This window comes from Sciurus carolinensis, chromosome 10 (assembly GCF_902686445.1).
Source record: "Sciurus carolinensis chromosome 10, mSciCar1.2, whole genome shotgun sequence".
Classification (NCBI taxonomy): Eukaryota; Metazoa; Chordata; class Mammalia; order Rodentia; family Sciuridae; genus Sciurus; species Sciurus carolinensis.
In genome coordinates this window covers 67,432,306-67,449,735 of record NC_062222.1, presented here as the reverse complement: position 1 = coordinate 67,449,735, position 17,430 = coordinate 67,432,306, and the positions used below count along the sequence as shown (strand labels likewise).

General features: G+C 38.0%; 1 protein-coding gene across 4 annotated transcripts in view; it reads right to left on the bottom strand.

Annotated features, from left to right (window-relative positions):
* Window positions 1-1,246: 1,246 nt before the first annotated feature.
* LOC124995003 (broad substrate specificity ATP-binding cassette transporter ABCG2-like) overlaps window positions 1,247-17,430 on the bottom strand; it is a 50,024-nt gene continuing 33,840 nt past the window's right edge. For 2 of the 4 annotated variants that reach the window (XM_047567386.1, XM_047567388.1), the window contains 10 exons: window positions 16,600-16,751; window positions 14,992-15,093; window positions 14,143-14,390; window positions 9,967-10,049; window positions 9,252-9,341; window positions 7,901-8,025; window positions 6,148-6,302; window positions 3,959-4,048; window positions 2,886-2,971; window positions 1,247-1,481 (listed from right to left, as the gene is read on the bottom strand). In XM_047567386.1, the coding sequence (XP_047423342.1) occupies window positions 1,334-1,481; window positions 2,886-2,971; window positions 3,959-4,048; window positions 6,148-6,302; window positions 7,901-8,025; window positions 9,252-9,341; window positions 9,967-10,049; window positions 14,143-14,390; window positions 14,992-15,093; window positions 16,600-16,751 (1,279 nt within the window). In that variant the 3' untranslated portion in view covers window positions 1,247-1,333. Of the gene's footprint in view, window positions 1,482-2,885; window positions 2,972-3,958; window positions 4,049-6,147; window positions 7,017-7,900; window positions 8,026-9,251; window positions 9,342-9,966; window positions 10,050-14,142; window positions 14,391-14,991; window positions 15,094-16,599; window positions 16,752-17,430 lie in introns of those variants that run through there. The other 2 variants (XM_047567387.1, XM_047567389.1) reach the window with 2 other exon arrangements.

The following is a 17,430-nucleotide window of genomic DNA, read 5'->3' as shown; positions in this document are numbered from 1 at the left end:
CCAGTATAAGCAGCTGGTACTTAGTTGAATTGGGACTTAGTGACTTTGAGGGTGGTATATGCATCAACACACCTCTAGAGTAAGGCTGATCGCTGCTTGAAGTCTGGATCTCAGAAGTTGCCCAAGAATTCTATAAAGGGAAGGGGAGCCAACCTTCCCCAGGGCACGCTCACTCTGCTGCCCACAAATATGGATTTCATCGGCTAAGCCTCTGAGTGTATTCACACCCACCTGTTTCGTTTTGCAATCCTCTTCAGTTGGTTATGTGAACATCCAGACTCAAAAGGAAAGCAAATTGCCTTCCCTTCGTATTTCTTACTTGAATTCCCCAGAGTACAGTCTTCTTTCTGCCTGTTTCAGTCATATTCTGCTAGTACACCTGGACCACTCAGTAGATGCTTACTCGGACAGTATGGCCATGCTTGCTACAATCTCCCATACTTCCATAGCAGCAAGCTGCAGCATGAACTCTTCAAAATGGCTCTAGTCTCGGCTCTCCACTTTCCAGTTGCAAAAAGGAGCACTTTTCAAATGCCATTTTGCTGCGTAGTCTCTGGATCAGCTAAGTTCGGACTGTTTTTCTGATCTAAGGATTTTTTTTCCCTGATGAATTTGTCCATTGTGTTTCTGTTTGTGTTATCCCTCCCCTCTGCTGTAAACTAGACACACTGCAACTTCTACAAGGAGCCTGAATCCAATGTATTTTCTTCTTATTCTTTCTTCAATGCACCCAAATTTCTGAGTCTCTAAAAGACTCTGACTGTACAATAGTGAATTTCAGTGAACTCCCTCTTTTCACCTACCTTGCTCAGAAGCAGCGCTCCTGCTGCTTGTATCTAAGTCAATGAGCAACTGGGAACCCAGCCATCCTCTAATCGGCCATCTTGAAAATCTTTCCAGATTTTGATATGTTATTAATCCATAGCAAATTACAGATTTATGGACTTTTAAAACTGGAGTGATATAACAACCTATTTATTTAAAAGAGGAAAAAACTGGTATCAGAGATACTGGCAACTCATCAAGAGTTTCTAGAATTCAATTTTCCTTTTTTAGGTCAAGAAATTAGATTTCTTCACTCCTGTCTGATGAGACAAACAATTATACAATGCATAATATCACAAGAAACAATTATACAATGCATAATATCACAAGTATTTTGCTTGGGTTCTTTCATGTATAATATGGTTTGTGGTGATTTCTGTGAAATTCTTCTAATAAAATAATTGTCGATGGCAACTGAAAAGAAAGTAATATAAAATCTTTACTGAATATTTAAAATAAATCAAGGTGCTCTTTTTTAATGTCAGGGTAATTCATAGTAAAGAGGAATTTAAGAATGTTTATTAAGAAATAACAACTTTAGGTAGGTAATTGTGAGGCAGATAATCATCATAAAAGCCAAACTCAGGAGGTTCTTCCATAAGCTCCAAGGTGAGAGATCGATTCCCTGGATTATCAAGAATTCTTCACCAGTACATCTGAAATTCAATACAAATAAAGATATAATTTCATTCCTAGTATCTGTCAAATTTTACTCAATATATTTACTGTTTCTTTTCCCAAGAAGCCTACATTTAACCAACTGTAATCCCTTCATATCTAATAATGAACAATCATTAAATAGTTATAATTTTGTTAGATACTATGCCAAGCAATTTGCAGCTAAACACTTAAACCCCTAAAACAATCTAAAGGGGTATAGATATTATACACATTTAAAAGAGGAGAATTAAGGTTAACAACCTTGGCCACATGTGGAGTCACACTATGTATCAAGTTTCTGGCCTCCACAGATGAACTCATTGCAAAATGTGTAATGCTGCTCTCTTCAAAGGAAATATTGATCAGGTCACTTTTCACTTACTCCTGATAGGGAACCCTCAGCTTTAATGGATGACACCTATGGCCCTTGCTAAGACCATCAAAGCTCCCTGTAGTTCTGCTCACCCACAAGACAGCCATCCTAAAAACACAGGCTATGAATTCTAAAACTAGGACCAAGAGGAGCAAGGGCTTCCAGCCAGAGTTATATTCTGGGGACTCTCGCACCAAGACTGCAATGAGCACTGCAGATACTGAGCTACAGAAAGATACCAACAGGACCAGGAAGGAGAGTCAAACTAAGTAGCAGATGGAGCAAAGCAGGATGTAATATTCTTGCTACAGGTTAGAAAAGAGGCTGTTACAAAAAAACAAAAACAAAAATAAACCCTGATGCAGCCACAATTATTGCCTGCTGCCTTTGTTGTGCATGTCTTCAAATTTAGAAGTTTCAAAACCATGCATGACCTCTCTTTGCTGTAAGAGAAGCTTCTTCCTTCCCCTTGTGAAGATGAGCCTGATTTAAGTGTGAAGCCTGTGGTGGATGCTTCTCTGGTCCTTCTTTTCCCATATACTTCATCCTGACCAGCAATGTGCCACTGACTTAGTGTTACAAAGATGTCACACCCAGATCAAAGCAGGATAAAGAAAACCCCTTTTCACAGTTTTTTTCCTGTCAGTAATTAAAAATAAATTTGTTATTTCTAAGAATTATTTCAATACTATGTGAAAAATCTGTAAGAGACTTCACATACTGGCATTCTCTTCTCTTTTGTTAATTCAAAACTATAATCAAAACATCAATCTTTCAAAATCTCAAGACAGAGAATTCCCCACATTAAATACAATTTTGACTGAAGTAAAATATACACATGAAAAGCACAGCATGTTCCCATGCATTATTAGTGCACAATGGCTTACTTGGAAGAGTGAGGCAACAGGTTCAGAAACTCTTGTTGACCATAGAAGGACTCAGAATTTTTCTAAACCCAGGGGGATTTTCTACTTCATACCACAATAGAAAGTAAGCAAACCCATTATGACGTTGATAACAAACTTACATCACAGAGCTGGGACGGCAGTTGCCTACTGTTGTATTGAGTCCTGAACAGAAGTTTTGTTCCAAAAATTCATTATGCTGCAAAGCCTATGATTCAAGGGGAACAGGACAAGGCAAACAATTTCAAATTTCAAACTCTGAGGTAGGAGAATTGCCAGTTCAAGGTCAGTCTGGGCAACTTAACTTAGCCAGACCCTATCTCAAAATCAATAAAAGGGCTGGAGATAGACCAAAGTGTAGAGCACGTGCTGAGCATGCTCAAGGGCCTGGGTTAAGTCCCTAGCACTGCGGAAGAGAAAAGTGCCAAAGAAGGATCTCAGTAACACCCTCCAGATTAATCTTTATTGTGATTTCTAAAAATACACCAAGTTTACACTCACAATCTTTGTCACAGCCAATCAACCAAAGTATTTTCCCAGGTAATCAAGAGGCCTAATGCTGTGATGTTTTAAATTGGCCAAGAAGGGAGACTTCTGGCTATTATTGCCCCACAGGTACGTTCTTCTTTCTCAACATTGTAACCCCACAATATAATCCAAATAATACATTGGTGCTTAATGAATATTGTTGATTTATGGTAATGATCTTTTCTTGTTTGTTTTGATCAAAACCAATTATAATTGTGGTAGTTAGAAATTCGATTGTACTATGTTAAGATGCAGCTTTCTTTGGAGCCAATTAACTTGCTAAAGCCAGTATCGCTCTGAGTATTACACGGTCTTTGTTTCTTTTCTAATTTCCCTTTTAGTATAAGCTATATGTTCCAGTCTCATACACTTCATTTATTCCCTTATTTAACTGAATATGTTTTTCATTAATCTTTCCCCTTTACTGAGAGATTTCTTCCCACCCTTCATCTCCCTCAAACAATGACACAACTGAGGAAAACCCCAGATGAATCCCTGACCTTGTACTTACCAAGTCAAACAGAAAATGCTCATGCATTGCTCCTGAAAGTCAGTTCCTGAATGGGAGACCTTTATAGCTCATGGCCGGGAAATGAGAGGATCAGGCTTGATTTTGATTGTTCCCTGCTTGGAAACCCACTCTGAATGACACACGAAGACAACTTACCATATAGCCATAACGAGGAATACTGAAGTACTGAAGCCATGAGAGCTGAGATGTCATGGTTCCAAAATTCAATGACATACCCAAGAAAACCTATGGAAAACAAAACCAAGTATCAGCACTGGATCAGTGTTCTCATGAGGAACTCTGGACAAGTCCTTTGCAAAAACTCCACAACCTTCTAGACATTACTGCTAGGATCTACTCTTTCTTGAAACTCTTTCCATTTACTATAAATAATAATCTTTGTCCTTTGCATGTCTATACCTCTGCATAACTAAGGCAGTTTATGATATTAAAGAAAGGATAATATAAACTATATTGTACTTCCCAATTATTTCAAAGATTTTGTGAAATATACCTATAATCTATATAACATATTCCACTTATTTGGAGGATTCTAAATTATCAGGACCATGCAATCAGCTTTCTTTATAAATGCACACAATGGAAGAAGATAAGAAATACAGCTCTCTGGGTATCTGAGGGATTGATTCCAGGACCCACCCCATCTCACCCACAGTTACCAAAATTTGCAGATGCTTAAGTTCCTTATTTAAAAAGTGGCATAGTTTTATATGTAACCCACGGACCTTCTTTCTGCTGTAAATTCACACATCCTGCATATTTTAAATCATTTCCATGTCTTATGATGCCTAACACAATGTAAGTGCTCTGTGGTTTACACAGCACAGCTTAGATAAGAAAAGAATAACTGTACATATTCAATCCAGACACAATTTTTGTTCTGTATAGTTTCAATCCGTGGTAGACTAAAACTTTGAATGCTGAACCCATAAACATGAAGGGCTGACTACACTGATTCTTCAAATTATACCACCACTCTCTTTTCCCCCTAATAAACCTGACAATCTAGGAACATATGCCAGATGATCTGGAGCATCGAATATCCCTCTCTACTCCCATACGATATAATATGATTTGTTATTTACAAGGGTCTGTACAGTATATCCATGACTTTTGGAGTAATTTGGGATTCAGAATGCAGGCTTAAGGTAACCCAAAGCCTAAAATTAGTAAAGAGGATAATGCAGTGAAGTACAATAGAAAATATGGTCAATACATTCATCTCAAGCTAACAGAAAGCATTATCACAATGGAGATGACAAGAGGGAATGCTGAAGATGAAAAAGAGTCACTTATGAGGGTCATATAACACTTGGCCTAACTGGTGCAAGGCGCCTTGGGATATGCAAAACAATGAGAGTGTTGTGCTGTGCCTACATGTTATTCAGTCTTGAACACTCCATGTGCTTAGTGTAGGATATAGCGTCTCTAAGTAAAATGTGGTTTTATGGTCAGCTTCTAACTTCCACAAAGAAATGTTTACATGTTAATCAGTCAGAGCACCAAATAAATCAAATAAAACATCTTAATTTATTGAAGAATACTTGATGTACTGAAAGACAGTACAGGAAATATAAACAAGACATCACTTTCTCAATGGTATACATTGGTAGTTGCCAAATTCAGAAATGGAAGAATTAAACTTTGGCAAGAGCTTATGCTAACTATGTGTCATTGAAAGACATCTGCTCCTACTGTAAAAGAAAGGACGTATTAATATGCTAGGCACTCCATAGTGGTGAGTAGTTCCATTCATCTGTTGATTCATCACTGTGAGTGTAAACTTTAGGGCATGTAAGATTGGAACTAAGAAACCACTGAAAATAAAATATGAGCAGAAAAATATTGATATAAGAGATCATAAGGAAGTCAGAAGTAAGTAACCTATGATTTAAGCTCTACCAGTGGTTCCTACTCTGGTGTGTTGTTAAAAATAGATATTACTAGTGTTTCATGGGTGTGAGAGAGAGAGAGGTATGTGGAAATATTCATGGAATGAAACTGGGGGGAAACCAGAGCATAATATATAGGTTTGAGAATTTTCCACTATTTTCAAATCTCAAGTTAGACTCCCGATGCTGCAGTCATGGTGCTTCACTCTGACCGTGGAGACCAGTGAATCCAACCAAACCATCTCTGCTGTGGACAAACAGCTAGCAGTTTCCTAATACTAGTATCAAGGCAGGCAGATAACCTGTCTTTTTTATGAGGAAATGAGCTAAAGATAGTTCCTCTGGATTATGAAGTTCCAGTTTATCAAGGTGAATGTGTATGAAGAAACAAGGAGAAAAATTCCCTCTCACAGAAGCAAAGTTCACACTCACCAGCGTAAACACAAAGTAGATGGTCACCAAAAGTGTTCTTCCAGATGCTGCATTCTCACGCGTTCCTACAGCCAGGATCATGGCAGTGGTGGAATAAGCCACCATCAAAGCAATAATCATTATGATGAGGAAAGATGTTATCCCCCATTTCAACCCTCAGAAAGAAAAGAAGGGGTCAGTGTGGTTGTCTAGGTTACCTTGCATTTCGGACTGTTCAACATGCAAAGAACACTGTAATTTTCCAATCAACTAACATCAAAATGAAAAAAGACAACAGGGGTTCACAATTTCATTTCCCCTCCTCGTAACTGCACAAAGTTATCACAGTTTTCTTTCATACATTTACTGACGAAGGACCTTTGCATGTAACACCCACTCTCCTTCACATGTAATATTGAACAATATCTGAATTGCTGAGATGGAGAGATACAGGCACAAGAGGATGAAATTCTACTGTTGAAGGAAACCCAACAGCATATTCATGTATCCAGATATCTCCACATTGTTCATTGTTGCTGCAATTGCATTAGTGAAGAAACTGAAGTGGGGATTTATAAGTAGATTTAATATCTTGAGAAATGGATAGTTTCTCCATAATCTAAGACTTCCCTACACAAATGTTCACATGGCTCTGCGACAGAGAATGGATTAGGTTAAGTAACATAAACTACTTTATAAACAATTCTGAGCTAATGCTCTGGGTCTTAGAGTCTGAAAATTTTGAAACAGTTTCAAGAACACCAAACAGGTATCTGGGGGGATCTAGATTTTGTGACACATTCTTTATTACACAACTCTTAATTGTAAAATAGAAGATTAAAGCTCTATCAGTGGTTTTTAATCTGGTGTGTGGTCGAATATAGTTATTTCTGGTTTGTGTGTGTGTGTGTGTGTGTGTGTGTGTGTGAGAGAGAGAGAGAGAGAGAGAGAGAGAGAGAGAGAGAGATGGAAATATTCATGAAATGAAACTGGGAGAAAACCTGAGCAAAATGCACAAATACATCTTTCTATATCCCACCAAATAATACTTCTATTAAATCAATCAACTTTAAAAGTCACCATCTTTCTCTCATCATAGAAGGAGACAGGGAGAGAATGTACATATATATTGATTATTTATCCCTCTCAATATATCTCTATAGATACTAGAGATATTACCTACCTATCTATATTTTATCTCCATATAGACATATATGTGGAGATACAGAGAAGAAATGAAGGTAGGCAGGCAATAAATATTCCAGTTCCTCTAGCATAGTCTTAAATAGTTTTATAAATTCCCTCGATACCTGTGTAACACACACAGCATTTCTCAATAAAATATAGTTTTAAAAACAGTTTTAAAGTTAGTTGGACTGGTCACAGGGGTGCGTGCCTGAAAACACGGCTGCTTGGGAGACTGAGGCCGCAGGCTCACAAGTTCAAGGCTAACCTGGACAACTCATCAAGATTAAAATGTCTCCTATTAAAATAAAAATAAAATGGAGTGGTCCAGCACTTGCCTTGCATGCTTATATACTAGGTTCAATCCTCAGTACACCCTCCCTCCCACACACACCCTCCCACAAGCTGTTAGGAAAAGTCTGAATGATGCCCACATTTAGCAGTTATACTGTGGAGGATACACTGCTTCAGTACTTTTGGCTTGGTCTGTAGTTTGGAAAACCATGAACATGCTTACAAAGAGAAATTAGAAAACAACACCACCTCATATCTAAGACTAAAGACACATCCTCTTTGTCTTGTTACTTACCTAACATAAAGTAGAGCACCAAAGTAAATACAAAACTTGGAAAAAACCTCCTGAGCAGTAAATCAAAGAACAGTTTTCCAAAGAAGTAAGACGACACTCTGTAGTATCCACTGATGCACTCGTGTCTACAGAAAAAAACACAAATCACACATCCAGATGAGTCCAAGAAGCCCCAGCCCAGAAGAGATGCTGCTGCGCAGACTCCTGCTGCCACCACGTCTGAGCCTGCAGCTGCCCACAGGCTCCAGGCTGACCCACCTCATCCTTCTGCACATTGGATGCAACCTCCCCGGGGGAGAAACACAGAGTCTGCATCTCCTCAGTCTTGCTGTGACCCTCTCATGACAGCACCCCTCCTGTCACTACCCACTCTGGTCCACATCACCCCTCCAGGGACACAGTCTGCATCTCCTCGCTCTCCCCAGAGACTCTGCTTCTCCTCTGAGTCTGGCTCTGCCTAAAGAGCAGCAGTCCAGGGCTAAGCCCAGTGGTAACAGGGGCTTTTCTTCTCCCCACTTCTGAATGTGAAGAAGGTGACATTGATATTTTCGCAGGCCTCAGTATAGCTACACAACCATAAACTCCTTTTACTTCTGCTACTCTCATGTTATGAAAGAAAAAAGTCAGCTTCTGTCAATGATCACATCTCAAATGTGCGACCCCACCAGCCACCAAATCCTCATCTTTCTTCTTCCTCTAATTCCAAACCTTTACACCAGTGTCCCCACAATCCTCTAATGATTCCTGCCCTTGGCATGTAAGTATGGGAAAATCTCTTCCATCTTTGAAAACAGAAGAGACAAAAGCAGCCACCTCTTTACTGTAAGAAGGCCCTCTGGTCATTTCTATTCCTCCATCCACCAAGGGCTACACTTCATTAAATTCTTTGTCACTTTTACTTCCCACCTCTAATTTGCAGATCATTCCACCATTTCATCTCTACCAAGCTTCTTAAACTTTTCCCCTAAGTTTCATCATGACCTGTTATTTGCTAAGAACAGAAAAATAATTGCAGCCTTGTTATTGCTTATTTTCTCTGTAATGCTGGGATTCACTGACCATTTCTAACCCCGGAACTCCGTTTTCCCTCAGTAGCTGGCCCCACAATCCTCTTGATTTTCCACTCGATTCCTGAGTGTTTCTTCTCAATTAATATTAGCAATCCATATACAGTCTTCAAAAGCTCATGTTGCACTTTATATGTATATACAATTTATACTTGTCAATTAAACAAACTAAGAAATAAAACAATACTAGTAATCTCCCAATTTACATCCTTGGCTCAATTCTGAATGTCACCAGTTTGACCAGCAGACGCGGATGCTACCTCCCAGAGTAGAAACCTACTCACATAAAAAGATTCCTCTCCATCAAGAAGATCTCCCTGGTTAAAACACTAGTGACACACTGGAAGACAGTCAGCACATAGAGTGACCAGGCTCTGCAGGAAAGAAGAAGAACCAAAGCACTATGTTTAATTCAGTATCATTTTAGGGAAGATTTCTACTCACAGAACTTCTTTTATATTTGTAATGATACAAATTAAATATTTTTAAAAAAATACAGGTTAAAATAGACAGGAACATGTGACTGCATGAGGTCTCTTCCCACTTCTGTCTCCATAGTGGTACTGTTGTGACTGTATATTATAGTACAGTTTTTGAAATACGTGACATTTTGCTGAGCACTTATGTCTGGACATAGCCTTTAAAAAGTTCACTGAGAAATGGATTTTTAAGGCCATATTATGAGCACTTCTATAGGTAACAATCAATGCACTAACCTAAGTGCTATCCATGTAATGGGAAGACCCAAATCCTACCCACCTACCCTAGGCTCCTTTATCATTCTTAAAGGAAAAAAAAAAAAAAAAAAGGCAGTAAAACACCATACCCTCAATACTGCTTTTTGTTGAGAAAAAGAAAATTAACTCTTCCATTCAGTTTGCAATGTGCTCATTCAACCCCCAATAAAACAATGACATTTATCCCATATTTATTATGAATTCCCATTCATACTGGCTTCTTATAAACTTGAACAAAATAACAGTATTTAAATTTACTTACCTATTCTGGATTTCAGTACAACCATTTTTCAGTCTAAGGAAAGCGAAACCTATCACCAGTCCCAGTATCAGTGCGATGATTATCTTTTCCAAAAGAAAAATGAAAATGGAGTTGTAATTATACGTAAAAATTTTTCCATATCATTTATTATGATATGATATACAGTTACATAATCAGATCCCTCTATGGAGATAAACAATCCAAATGACTTGGCCAGAGTCCCTGGGAGAATACAAAATTGTGTCTGTTATTAGAGCAGACTCCTGACAAGTTCAGATTCCTCCCAGTGTTCACCAGGAACTGCCAGTCCAAGCCCCAGCTCTGGCTCTGGACCCACAGATGCTACACCTTAAAGCAGAATGATACAGAAAGTCACTTGGGGAACAAACTAACATCCCAGTGAGTAAGAGTTCAGACGTGAATGGAACTCTCAACTTTTGTGCCAGTGGAAACAGGATGACTTTACACTCTCATTAAAAATAAAGAAAATTTCAGGGCTTGGTATGTAGGTTAGCAGCAAAATGCTAGCATGTGCTGGGTCACTGGGTTTGACCCCAGCACCTCAAAATGAATAAAAACCATTTAAAAGCATACACACACAAATTTTGATGATGGTATTTTGCATGGTAAAGACTAGTTGTAAGTTGGTTTCCCCCATTCAACCTAATGAGTCCTGGCCTGCTTGGGAAATTGCATTGTCACTGTCACCAAAGCATTCAGTCAGTTTTTTTTCTGGGGACACCCAAGTGCTTCCATTACCATCTCCTCTGTCTGCCTCTCCTTCAACCTCAGCCAGTGAAGCCTACAGTCAACATATCCATCTGAGCTGACAATTCCTCACCATCCTCACCTACTCAGTCTGTGGACAACCCCCAGGGTTACTGGACCAACACCGCTTTTGTTCTGAGGATAAAAATGCTCTTTGGGATGTTTCAATCAACAAAAGTTATGGGTCACATTACCAGGTTTTATTGGAGGAATTCTATATATAATGATTCATAAGTTAAATATAAAAATATAGGAAATGGAAGACTAGAGAAAATACACTACCATCGATCTTGAAAACTTCAGTTAAAAACATACTCAATATTATAATTGTATCCACACATGAAGTAATTTGTGAAGAACATTTTAGGTAAGAAGCAAATCAAAATAGAAAAACTAAATCATAATCTAAAAAGACTGGTTTGTAAAGATGACAGTCTGGGAATAATGTTATTTAAATGTTTCACTTACAAGATGTCCTTGAACATAAGACAGAAATTTAAGGGAAAATTCACTCTGCTGGCATGTCTTCACTATCCTCAGACTATACTCTACTTCATGTCAACAGATCAAGTTTCCAAAATAAGTACTGATGGATCTGCCAATATGCAGCACACACAGGTACACGACAGTCCATACTTTACTCAGGATAACTTAAATTCAGGTTTTCTACCCAGAAGCTCTGCATTCTTTGTTTCTTCTGCATTCACACTTGATATCTTATACAAACACATCATTAGGATGTTTCCTACAGGTGTAAAGTTCGTTCTTTTCAGGCAGTTTTCTAACATACTAGCAAATCACTGAATCCCATAATCATGCCATGATTTTGAAGCACACTTGTGATATTCTTTTTTGCAAGAAGAAAAGGAAAGACACCAGGCAAAATAAAATTGCACAATGGAGCAAATGACTGGGTTTTGTGCATTTGGCCTCCAGCCTCAGTTTTCAACAGAAGGATTGGAAAAAGAAATTCTCTAAATATTTCATTCTGGTTTTATTAAAATGTGTTTAACTAGAATTTCACATGATATATTCTGAGAAGTCTGTGCAGTCCCTAACAAAATTAATCCATAGTTAAATGTTTAATATGCACATCTTCCAAACTGCTTTGATCAGGAAAGTTTTGAAGTATTAAGTGAATAATAAATCTTATTCAGAACATCCATTCTTTCCAATATCTCCCAAATACAGCCTCTGGTTAGAGATCAAGTCTGAGTCATGTACATACCTAGTTCCAACCAAAGGACAGCTATAAATCAACAGATACAAGAGTTATCAGAAAAAAGTCATAAATATTTTAACAACTCTATGACCAAAAACTTAGAGAAATAAAAATCATACAAGATTAAAAACCCTATGCCAAGAGTTAGTAAACTGTGGCCCAGGGCTAAATGGGGCTAAACACCTATTTTTTTTTCAAAGTCAATAAGTTAAGAATGGTTTTTACCCCTTTTTTTAATAGTTGGGGGAAAAAAGGTGACGTATCTTGTACCATAAAATTTATGTGAAATAATTTATGTGTCATGAATACAGTTTCATGAGAACCCAGCCATGTTCATTTGCTTACATATAAGCTATGGCTGCTTTCATGCAAAAATGGGAGCACTGATCACCTGAGACAAAGACCAGATGTGGCCTACAAAGCCTAAATATTTACCATCTGTCCCTTTACTGAAAAGGGTTTGCCTACTCCTACAACACTACAGTGTTCACAAACTTTAACATGAGTTGTTCTGCTAAACTTCAGGAGCTTCAAGGTCCTATTCTTATTCCAGAGATGGCTACTTCTCTGAACATTTTTGGAATTCCTTATGAGACACTGGGTTTGCTGATGAGGGAAGTCGGCTGAACGTGCAACATGGGGACTCTGCGCTCCTTAAGGAAGCCTAGACCCAAAATAGGCACAATTCTGGTGTAGACCAAGTAGTCATGTTCTGTTCCTGTCTGCCCATAACTACCACACATGTGTCTTGGATGAGACATTAACTTTAGAAGCCGTACAGAAAACCTAACACATAAAACACACTAAAGAATCAACTCATTATATCATCCCATTGTTGAACAGGTTGATGGATCTAACTTACCTGATGTGATTCCAAAAGCCATCAAATCTATTTTCAAAGAATAAAATGTTACCCTTGATTGATAGGACACAAAAGTGGCCCTGTTCTGACAGAATGACAAATGAAAAGTTCAGAAACATTTGGAACAACTGACAGCATGACTGAAATTGGAATGCAGGCTCTCAGGTACACCTGGAAGGTGACAATACTTACATGTAAACACTGTGCTTCTCATGTTAAGAAGTCGTCCAGTAGAGCCTACAACAGGCCATCTTTCAGTACTCAACCTAAACTCAGTGAGTGGTAATAAAAATAACAACCCCAAAACAACCAGCTAAATAGATTTCCTTATAAAGGATGGACTAAAAAATTGGAAGTATCAGTGTTTTTTGTGACATAGGAGTTAAGAATAGGAAAAAAGAAAGAAAGAAAAAAAAAACCTTAATGAGTAATAATCAACAATGACCAAAGGCCAGTCAAAAGGAGAAAAGAACATTATCACACCTTAGTTGAGAAAGTTAATGTGACAGTGAATAGCCTTGCTAGTGTGGTTACTACCTGAACATAAACTGAAAACTTTTCAAGGTATCTAGCGCTTTCCAAAGACTAGAATCTCTCAATGAGGAGGGTCAATTACAAGGAACACATTCTGCATACCTTAGAGAACACATTCTCTTACCTTAGAGAGTGGACAGACCAAAGTACACCTCAGGGTGTATTCAAAGCCACTAGCTTTCCCCCACCACCTATTTCAAATGTGAACCAACCCTCTCTTCCCTATCACTTGCCCCCTCTCTACCCCTATTTTGCCTAAACTTTTTGCATAGTCCCTTCTAATAAACTATATTTTTTATTTCATTGTTCAGTTATCATCTCTCTGCCTACATAAGAAAAGAAATTCCATGAGAGCAGAGACTGTTATTTTATTCACTTTGTTCACTATCATATTAGAGTCCCCCAAATACAACACAACATCTTGCATTGAAGTTGCGGATTGAATCAATGAATGAAAGTAGACAGATACTAGAAAAACCCAAATGGGGATTATGTTGCCTTTATTTTCCATTTATTAAAAAAATAAATTTCTTACCGAGATGATCCCTTATAGACTGTCTTATTCAAAAAAATTCTGAGTTACGTATTCCAAGAAAACACTGAAAAAAATCTTTCTATATGTAAAAACTTCATTGTGCTTTACTGTTTCTATATCCCAAATGGAGCAGGGAAGACAAATAAATGGAAGGGTGGGTAGAAGATACACATTATCTTGAGATAGACAACGTCAGAACCAAATTACACCCACATGAATATTTCACAGGAAACCTAAAAGAATCTGTAAGATTACCTGAACTATCCAGGGCTGGAGATGACCCAGCCAGTTTTTGAACGAACGCCAGATAATCCATGTGACCTGGTGGCAGAAGGTGGTGCCATAGGTGATCTCCTTGAAGGCCGACCTCCTGTAATTCTCAACACCTGAAAGTCTCTCTAATTCCGTTTCTGTTTCTCTGTAGAAGCGGGATTCAGCATAAAACTGAGCTAATCCTTTGATCACTGAGGACTGTCTCGTTAACAGCTGTTCAGTTTCATGGGCTTTGGAATAAAAGTACAAAAAGAGGAGAACATTATTAATAGTTGAAAAATAATTGAAGCCATTTTCTGTGATCCTTTTCATGGATAACACTTAAATTTTAAAGCCTAAGTACAGAAAAATCACTAGCGTTGTCATTGCTTTACACATCAGAAAAACAGAGGGAATTAACATGACTTCTGCCTGGATCTTCTGGCTAGAGCAAACTCACACTTTTTCCTAAATATGTGGACCCTAATCCTTAAAATAGACTCCTTACCATACAGATTATAAGCCTTAATTTTAAAATTTTGGTCCTTGTTTTCTATTATGTGCATAAGTAAGAAGAGTCAATTTCTTTTTCTAAAATTATGACCAAAATTATCATATTTACTTTTTAATGAAAACTCCTTTTACAACTGAGAGTAGCACATAAGTGGTCATTGATAAACTCTATAAAAAAAAATCCATAGCACTTAAGGACAAGAAAGTTTATCTGTTAACTGATAGCACAACACCACATGAATAGGAATTCAGAAAGCCATGATTTAATGAGCCACCGCATTGCTGAACTTCAGCCTAATCAACCAGGGGAAAACCCGCGAATCTAAGGTATTCACATACCTTCACAGACTTCCTCGTTGTTTACTACCACAGCAGGGGAGTATCCATTCAGGATGTCCTGGAAGAAGTCTAAAGGGTTGTTGTGGGGCTCACAATGGTAACCTACAAGAAAAGCAGCCAAAGAACACAACCTGATGGTCTTGAAAAGTAAAAAGGACTCACTTTCAGAGAGTGAGGGAAGTGAGGCTGCGGAAGACAGAATCTAACATTTTCTCTGCCATATTCTTGCTTTCTTCTCACCTCACTAATTTATACTTTCCTCTTATTCATTCACACAATATTTCAACAATGCTTTGTCTTCCAACCCTATGTATGTGTGTAAACACACATGTATACCCTTATGTATACATACGTGTGTGTGTGTATACTTGTGTATGTGTGTAACTAATCTTGGACTCTTTAGAATATATTAGTCCTTTTTATTAAGATCAACTGATGCTTTTCAGTACTTCTTAAATCTATATACAAGAAAAAAATGTGTGGATTCATTGTGTTTTCTGAGTTCACGTAGCAAATTCTAGAACAACACTATCAATGAAAGCAACATTGCTTCTCCACCTACTAAGTTCAGAGGTCCAAATTATCATTCTCATGCCATGCTTCCATAATTTAAAACAGACAACAAATTCCTGGAACTGAATTCTTGAGAGAACATGACCAGCACAGCACACCTAAACATTTACCTCAACTTCTTATGGCACAATCATCTGAACTTGGCCTGAAATCTGACTCTTAAGTTCATCTCCTCTAGACTCTCCAAACCCATACATGTTTAATTTTAAATGGCTGAGAATAAGTTAAAAAATTAAGGTAGCTAATGAATATTTAAAACTGTATTTGGGGCTGGGGTCGTGGCTCAGTGGTAGAGTGCTTGCCTGGCATGTGTGAGGCACTGGGTTCGATTCTCAGCACCACATACAAATAAATGAATAAAATAAAGTTGAAAAAAATTTAAAAAAAAAAACTGTATTTGGGGTCATGAAGAAATATCTATAATAATTTCCAAATATCTCTAAAATGAAGCAGATTGCATAAGCCATTAAAAAGATCAGACAATTCCATCTGAAATAGAACCTGGAATTCCACAAATGTTTGCCCACCCAGCTCAGACTTAGAACCAGAAGACATTCCAGTGGCTAATAATAACACACACCCATCCAAGGCAATCTAATGTTATTAGAAAATAAAGTAGCATCTCCATGAGCCCTTGTAAAAGTAGAACAAGATCACTATCTATTACATGGTCAAGAAGAAAATGAATGACCCTGGGCCTTTCCAACAATGTTCAACTGAACAGCTGCTGTGAGTCCAATCAGCTAATGACTGAACTCTCAGGGAAAGGTTGCCATTAACTAGGAAGTAGAACAGACATAAGCCCATGAGAAACTCTCACTCACACACATGCATACTCAAATAGGAGAGGGGAAGGAAAGAAACCTAAGCAACAAGCAAGCACTGAAAAATGAAGAAAACTCCTGATACCAAACTGACCAAAAATGTTTTAGAGTTAAGTCTATGCAAAGATCAAGCAGCACTCCCGCCAACCCCTCTCTTCTCCTTCAGGAGTTTATGAGTGAAGGATCTAGTGCCTGAAAAGGTCAACCACACCTGCTGATGCAAAGTACTCCAAAGCTTCTTGCGCTGGACCATGGAACATTAGCCTTCCTGAGGCCAATATGGTGAGGCTGTCGAACAGCTTGAAGATGGAATTCTGAGGCTCATGAAAGGAGAAGATGATTGTTCGTCCCTGCTCAGAAATCCTAAGTTGAAAGAAGGACAATGAGTAATTAGATATCTGAACATTGCACTTCTTGATAAAATACTTTATGGTGCCAGGAAAGCATTTGTCCCCAGTTTAATTTGATTTTTCTCTTACAAACTTCTCATCTCAAGTTATCTACATGGCACTCGGGGAACCTAAACTAAATGCTTTCATTAAAAACACTAGGTCTTCTTAAAGACAGTGCATCAACAATCTAGAATCCATTAGAATGCTCATTGATGATGCAGATTCTCAGACAGTCTCTCCAGATGTTGAATTAGAATCTCCTGGGGTGGGTTCAGGGCGTCCATATTTCTAATAAGCAGTCCAGCCAAATCTGTAAGTACACTCGAGTGTAAGAACTCATTGTGTACTACACAGAAAAACAGTGGTCATGTGCCCCGTTCTCCTTGACCATTTAGGTCTTCTGGCTCTTTAGGATTGTTTTCATCTTTATTCCCTGATAATACAGTTGACATTAATAAGTGCTTACTACCTTCTTTCAATTTTCACAATGCTGTTATAACACAGTTCCCATATTATCTCCTTCTATTTACAGATATCATTTAAATAAGATCAAGCAACTAGCCAAGGAGTCAATGCTACTAAAGGGCAATGCTGAGATTGAACTCTGTTATAATTCCATGGCATAAACAATACTAAACTACCATTTCACA